General features: G+C 36.5%; 1 protein-coding gene across 1 annotated transcript; it reads right to left on the reverse strand.

The window, feature by feature from the left end:
• Positions 1-4,155, reverse strand: LOC136279714 (protein adenylyltransferase Fic-like). The gene is made up of 2 exons (XM_066163673.1): positions 3,929-4,155; positions 1-2,555 (listed from the first exon to the last, which is right to left on the reverse strand). The coding sequence occupies exons 1-2, from the start codon at positions 4,098-4,100 to the stop codon at positions 1,459-1,461; spliced, it is 1,269 nt and encodes a 422-aa protein (XP_066019770.1). The 5' UTR covers positions 4,101-4,155; the 3' UTR covers positions 1-1,458.
• Positions 4,156-8,146: the final 3,991 nt, after the last annotated feature.

The raw sequence follows: 8,146 nt of genomic DNA on the forward strand, positions 1-8,146 counted from the left end.
TTGTTTGGTATTATTATAGTTTTGTTTTAGTTTTCCTCCTGACAGGAAAACAGTGCTGGTAAAGCAAATCACAGGCAATTTCTAAATTAATCATAAATCACAATTTCCCCAAATGTGATTGGTGCATTAGCTGCTTTATTTTCACCAATTATTTTGTAGAGTTGTGATCAGACAGTGTGATTGGACAGTTGGCTGTACTCAGACCTGTATTTGGAAAGTTAAAGCAGCCAATCATACAAAGTCATCTTAGCTAAATCCACTGATCACAGAATTGATAACAATTACCATAACAATAAGCACTTTCCTATTAAAACAGGGGAGTTTCCAAAATGGAGGAGTTTTTTAACTTTAAATAATGTCTTTACTGGAGACATTTCCCCTGAATGTATTTGTTTTTTTTTTAAATTGTAATGGTCATGACTAATTGGTAACAGGACTTCATGTAATCTTACTCCTTGCTTCACAAAACTGACTCCACTGTGCTGTTCTCCGAATCTGTAATCAATTGAAGGATTACAGATAGAATTGGACTTCACTCAGCTCCTAGAACCATTCCCAAATCCAACTGGTTCTTAAACCCACAAATGTGTGGTCTAACAGTCTCAATTTGCAAACTGAATTCTGCAATTGTGCACTGAACTTCTTCTGCATACAGAATCACTTGTCATAAAACCACAGAGAGGGTGTGGAGGGGAAGGAAATGAATTGAAGGAGTGGATAATTAAAGTAGAAAAAGATACCTGTAGGTCAGACCTCTTTGATTTCTCAATAAAATACTTTGACATATATTCTCATTAATTTTTGAAACCTGTGTATTGTTTTTTTGATGATTAACATTTTAAACTATTAAATAGACCTTTCTAGTACAATATTTGGTTATAAATACAGCTCAGTTAATATTTTTGGCTGAGTTACTACATACAGGTGCAGTTATCCAGCTGTTTTGAGTAAGGTTGTCCAAAAAAAAAAAGGACAAAAGAATCTCAATTTCACCTCCTGTATATATTCTTTAAATATTTTTAACAGTACAACTGTTCTTTGCAGTGTAATTTGAAAAAATATCCCTAACATCACCAGAATAAATGTGATATTATAATTCATCAAATAATTTTGCTTGTGTGCACTTGGTTCAGCTACTGTTACAAAAGAGGAAGTAACATGTTTGTTTGTTCATAAAGTCATAGGTAACAGCAATCACTAAAAAGAAAACATCCCATGCAGCAAACAGGAAGCTGTTCCTTGAGATTTCCCCATGCACTGCACAAATATTTGAAGGACAATAAACACAATAGCCTCCAGTTGGTACAAAAATCTACTCATACATTTGCCCTTCAACATCATCATTTGTTCTACAAAGTTCAAAGTTTTCCTTAAACTATCCTCGTCTCAGAACAGAAATGTCTGTGGACAAATATCTGTGCATATTTCTGCACAAAAGGCAAGCTAATTTTTATTTAATTATTGTGAATTTTTATCCACATTAAATGTATCTTCACTATTTATGTCATGGGCATCAGTCAACTCTGGATGCTTCTCATGACCCACTGGATAAATAGTTGTTACCGACAGATACTCATCAATGGTTCTTTCTGTACACCTGGCCACAAATCTTATAAAAGGTCTAACATCACCATGATTGGCCATATCTAAGTATTCATAATATTTGTATCTGTCTTGAAATCTAATAATAACTGGGGGGAACCCTGCTCGCATCAAAATGGAATTCATTAACAGTCTGCTAGTTCTTCCATTGCCATCTGTAAATGGATGAATGTAGACAAGTTTGTAATGCGCAAGAGCTGCAAATTCTATGGGATGAAGCATTTCAGGTTCTCTGGACATAAGCCATTCATTAAATTCATTCACATGTCTTTCAATCTCCATTGGGCTGGGGGGAACATGATTCCCTACAAATACCTGTGTGGTTCTGAATCTACCAGCTTCCAAAGGGTGAGCATGTCCCAAAACGCGGCGGTGTATTTCAACAACGTCATCTAATGTAATTTTTTCTTGTTTTTGGAGTAGGGACCCATTGACAAATTTCATTGCTTCGTCAAGCCCTAAGACTTCATTGTGCTCTAATATACTCTTTCCAGGCACTGCCATTCTTGTTTCCACAATTGCTCTTGTCATTGATAATGTCATTGTGTTACCTTCAATGGCATTTGAGTGATATATATGTTTGTAGTAAGCCTCAGTAACAGCTCTTTTCATAGCTAGGCTTCCTTTTGGAACACGGAAGAGTTCATCTCTTTTCTTATCAATCTTATCAAGCATTTCCTGATCAAGCTGTCGTACCTTGGGTAATGTCCTTCCCCTGTTTGCCATTGCCCTGGAGTTTTCAGGACTAACAGCTAGAGCTCTTGTATAAAGATGCTCAGCATGAATAACATCATCTTCTTCAAGAAATTCCCCATAATGTAAAAGAATCTCAGGGTGATGAGGTGATAATGCCTCAGCTTGTTTGAAAAGTTTCAAGGCTTTGTCTCTTTTTCTTTCACCATTCATTTCTAAAGCAAGTTTAAGAGCATGAAGAGCCTCCCCTTGCAAAGGAGCTGTAGAAGAAAACAGTTTTAGATTTACAGCTTACTAGTAGCATACAACAAGCAGTGAAACCTTTTCAGGGTGGAGCCAGGAATTTATGATTGGAGGGGTGTGCAAACTTTGATTAAAAAACACAGATATTTATATCTCCCTCAGGCCCCAACTAAGATAATCAACATATGTATTTTAAGACAAATAATTTTCAAATACCTTCAGATTAGGTAGTATCACAGGAACCTCCCATTGCAAGGATTTGGCTTCTGACCAGGAGGTGGTACAAATTCCCATCCCCTGACCCTACCACTTTCCACGTTACACCCAGTCACGCAAGAAATCATGCTGAATACAATTTAGCTCTATGTAATGTAACCCTATTACAATTGGGAGTTTTGATTTTGATTTTTTCTCAAAGTTTGAACATAGTTCTTAGTTGCAGGAGTGATCAGCAAGTTACTCCTCCCTAAAATACCAATACAATGTCTAGTAAACAGGAGATGACAATTGACTTACTTATCAGCAAAAGAGTGTTGATATGAGAGCTTGGTAAGATACAAAATTCTCAACACTTATCAACAAGAATATACACACTTGCCAGAAGAGGGGATTGATCAATCAGATTCTCAGATATTTTTTCCTTAGTAAAATATAAATTTCTGTCTTTCTCAACTAAGAATCTGGTGGCATGACCAGGACTAATTGAGATTAACTGTCATGGCAAAGTGTGGTGTTTCAGTGTGCAGTTGACCTCATATTTGGTTAATCGGCTTTCAAACAAGACACTCAAATACCCAGTTGTACGTAACATTGGAAAACTGATGCCTCTTGATACTGAGACCACAGTGTTAACTATGTTACCATCTGTTTATCATACACTTCCCTTGATGAAGTAAAACACTCTTGATTTCGCGTACTATTTAACCTCTCCCACAAATCTTGATCTCATGATTGAAACCGTTAATAAATGACTTGCATCACTCTTGGTGTAAAGGAAGTGGATCTACGACCATCAAATTCATTACGCTTCGGAAAAGGCTTGTAGTGATTTATTTACATCACTGAATCATGGATAACGTCAGGGAAAAACCGAGGAATAACGTAAAATAAGTTACAGGAGTTTACCTCTAAGCCCTAAAAGATATATCTTCTTCGTGCTACTATATAGACCTAATAAGTCAGAGGAAAATCTCGATCCAAGATAATAGATCAACCGTTACAAACAGGAAGTTGATCTCAGATTCGAGCGAAAACATATGTCAAATTCGGATCACACTCAGCAGTGATGCGTATAATTTCTTGCAGGAGTGCCTACATCTACACCTTCCTACGGACTACAAGCAATAAATTAAATTCAATAACACACCATAAAGATTAGAGATAAACTCACTTTTCTCCACTAAAGCGGTTTGTGGTGCTAAGACAAGATTGAAACCAGGTGCGTATGATTCGAGTGATGGACGCCAAAACCACGGCCTCCATATTGAGGGAATGTAAGTCGCGATCAGCGCCACAGCAACTCCCGTAAGGCTTGCAAGAATCAAATGAAACACAGGAGGCATATTTCTCAATTTCGAGGATGTAAACAATGATAATCGCAATCTGTTGCAGAGTTCACAAAGTGCATCACTCCGTCCGCCATATTTGTTTTTGCTTTCCGAAGGATTACCAGTCGCTTATTGTACGTGCTCGCATTTGATTGGTCGAGAGGGAGTACAAGGGCGCGCGAAAAATGTGATTTTATAACCGCAGGAAACAAATTACTATTCTCGAATTCAAATAGCCTGCAATATTGGCGTTAAGTTATGAACAACATAGAGAACTGAAGAGAACACTTAATCACTAAACATGATATTAAACTGATAAACTGAACCGAACAACTGATCGTTTCTGTAGGAAGATGAGATTTTTCGCAATTTAAATGAACTGTGAACCGTATTTTCCCGACATTTCCGTCTCGGAGACTAAGCCCGCTTTTTTCTTTCATCATTTCACTTGACAAAAGACGAAGAAAAAAAGCCTTGAATGATAATGATTTAGCCCCAAAATTAAACTGATGCAAGGAAGACAAATCATTCAGTTCATTTTTTATTCTCTGTCTAATCAGATCCTCTCCCTGCCGTGTGGATCATTTCCATGACGTTCATTGTGTGAAATTTAAGAGTGAGGGGGAGAGGGTGAGGAGATGTGAAGAGTGGGGAGGAGTGTTGACGTGCAGTGCCCCCCAAGAGTAGACAGTACTTTCAAACTGAACCTCTAATCTAGGATCCGCCGTGTGATGGGAAAAAACCTATATTTTCAAAATGAAAGTCACATAACTTCGTTTGTCCGTCAGAGGGGGGTCAATATGTTTACATTTATTGAGGGTTAATTGAAATTCCCATTAATTCATGCACCTGGAAAAATTCCCAACAATCATCTCTAAGTTTGGGTTTCCCCCTGATGTAAACTACACGATGTTGACAACAATCTTGTAACTCTTAAACAATTCCAATGACCAGCCTCTCATAATCAAGCTGCAAGAAGCAGTTTAAAAGCCGTTAATGACCAATGCATTCAATACTCTCTATAAGGGAAACTATAGAGGGAGGTGCTAGGGTGATTTTAACCCTTCCCCCCCTGTCACTTTTTTAGACAAAAAATAAAGTCCTACTAACCATGACCCCACTCCCCTCTCTCATTGGCAGAAGTTTATGCATTCATCTATAGACCCCCCCTCCCCTCCCCTCCCCCTAATGTTGCAACATTGAGGTGTCTCTGTCACTACTGCAAAGACTGTAGATTTTAATTTAATTCATTTCTATTGCAAGGTCAGTTTTTCTAACCCCATCCTGAGAATATAAACTTGATAAAAGTTAAAAAGTTGTCAATAAAGGTAATAAAAGTCCTTGAATCAGTGGTACTAACTGAGCAACTGCATACCTACCCCTTAAATCATAAACAGTCAACTGATAACAAGTTGAGGTTAATGTTGGGCTAGGGAAGAAGTAGGTGTACAGATACTGACATTGATCCAAGTTTTATACACTACTAAAACAATCACACTAGTTTGTTTCTCACATTCATATTCATTTTTCTAATTTAATTAGCAGATTGAAATACCTACTGTCATAATTTATCACAAATACATTATATAAGTACCAATTTCTTTTCATTAAATACACACTAAAAATCTTGATAATCTTATCATTTCGTCTCTGACCAAAGTTTGAACTTCATGTTCAAATCAAACAATCTACACTTCTTACATCTAATTTTTAGCACAAGTTCGAAAAATTTCTACAGCAACTATTAAAGAATAATTTGTACAACTTAATGAAAATATCAATTATTGAACCAGGCAAACTGGGTGATACACAAGAAATCTGTCCTCGGCAATACAAGTGATAGTTTTAGCTGTAGTGTGATGGCAACTCTAGATGGGCTACAAACCTGAGAAAACTTCTGAGAAAATTTCTCTTCTACCCAGAGGAACATTTTCCACCCCACCCTCCACAATTTTGTTAAACTGTGTGTTGCCATGGTAGCTTCTAACCATATATCAGACTCTAACAAAAAGAAAAATATGTCAATGTCCTTGCTAAAAGAAATGTAACACAAAATGTTCAAAGGGTTTCACCTCTCAAATTTGAGATTTAACTCACACAAGAAACACAGTTACATATTACATTCACACATACATCCACTAATTTCAGTCAAGCTGATGCTTACGGGGTGTAATTTCCTTTGAAAATATCAACTGCATATCTAATTAAAGTTCAAAATTAACCACTATCTGTATGATAGAAGATAAAAACTGTTACACCCTTTAAAATTCCAGGATGCAATGGCACACTACCCCAACAGATGACTCTTAACATTGCTCTGTTAGTTGCCCTGGGAATTAGTACTCTGAGTGAAGATCCTAAAAATGTCTTCTGTAAAGGAGAAGTGGTACAGGAGAGGAACCAATTTTTTTCCCGCAGCTTCCAATTATTAAAAGGATGCCAGGAGTTGGAAAAAAAGGAGGGAGACCCCGAAACCTCACAGGTAAGTGGACATGGTGCCAAGCAAGATTCAAATGTCTACTTTAAGTTACTCTTTAGAATCTCAAAAAACAACACATTGATTTAAATTTACTTTAGCATATCAGACACTAATCACTCCTGAAAGTTGAAGGATTAATGAATTTTCAACCTGCCCTGTAAACAATTAGTGATTACTTCTGGCTGTTCTACTTTTCAGTATGAAACTTGCACTGGAATTGCAAAACTTCATAAAATCACCTTTTCAATAGTTATTTCCACCCAAACCTTAAATACCCTTTTGAAACCTGAAATAAAAGACAATTTTCAGTTCAGGTGCAGTAGTTTTAAGTGTTCTTTCCAGGTCAATTATCACAAGTAATTGCTTTATTTCACCATACCAAAAAGACAAGAAATTTCTCAATTTTTTTCAGTGTTTTGATGTTACCCAAAGAGAAAGATGTCAGCCTTTTTTTTCCCCATGTTGTAACCATGCACAAGATCCAAAGGGTTGATATTCTTTGAATAGGTCTCATGTTATAAGCAATGTGCTCAAATTTACTAGATGCTACAAGAATGGTTCTCTCTCTCTATATCTCTCTTGTGGTGTAATCTGTTTTTCCTTCTTGGCATTCCACAACCTTTACTTCTCATCTCCTGAAGCTCTGAACAGATCTTGGCCTGAAACAAATTGGTAGAAAATTGTTATGGGAAAGAGAAAGGTGCCACATTACAAAAAGCATTTGTTATATGACTAAACTTTCCAACCAATAGTCAGTGCAGTAAATGTTCATGATCATTCCCCAATTATTTGCTGCAAAGAAAAAAGAAAGGGAAGGGTGATTGAACTACAATACAAATATAATTGAGTAAGTTTATTGATATTAAAATATGGTTTCAGGCACTTTTGATTACCGGGGACTTTTGAGAAATGGGCCCCAGACTACTAAAGAAATATCTGAGACCCCCTTCCTGACATGACCTTCATGTGATAATGGACATCACAATGGAATTTCTAGAAATTGCATGTTCACAGAGATTTGAGTTGAGAAACAAAATGCTATTGTATGATGAAAAATTAAACAATATTGCCTTGATATCAAGTTCAGATATTGTGAATAAAATCATGCATACAATCTGATAAAAATGTGAATCCCAATTTCTGGAGAATGAAGCAACTAAAACCATTTTTCCTATTTCTGACTGCAGTGATAGGAGCATTGTAATGTTATAACCTCCCTCTTCCCATGCCCCTGATTATTTCAGAAAGTTGCCCTGTCAGTTTGCCAATAAAATGAAATTTAAGCATATTGCTAGAACACAACCCAACCATCCTGCTGTGACCATACCCCAGATTAGATCCAAGCATTTCCCTCTACCAGGGAAAAAATATGAAGTCTAAACAAGGACTAGAAACAGAAATACAAAATATTCAAATCTTATTAAGTTCAGAGACAAGGTTATCTTTGAACATATTTTATTGTAAAAGTTCAACTTTCCTTGTTCCCAAAAAGTCATGAGCCTCATCATTTTGTTTTCAAGTAGAATTTAATAAATGATTGCAGCCATAACAATGTGTTCTTTCAACTAACTTTATGGTTCAT

Source organism: Pocillopora verrucosa, chromosome 3 (genome assembly GCF_036669915.1).
Source record: "Pocillopora verrucosa isolate sample1 chromosome 3, ASM3666991v2, whole genome shotgun sequence".
Classification (NCBI taxonomy): domain Eukaryota; kingdom Metazoa; phylum Cnidaria; class Anthozoa; order Scleractinia; family Pocilloporidae; genus Pocillopora; species Pocillopora verrucosa.

Coding starts and splice junctions, on each gene's coding strand:
- LOC136279714 (XM_066163673.1), bottom strand. CDS start 4,100: ATGCCTCCTGTGTTTCATTTGATTCTTGCAAGCCTTACGGGAGTTGCT. Junction 2,556..3,928: donor AACCGCTTTAGTGGAGAAAA/GTGAGTTTATCT, acceptor TTTCTTCTACAG/CTCCTTTGCAAGGGGAGGCT.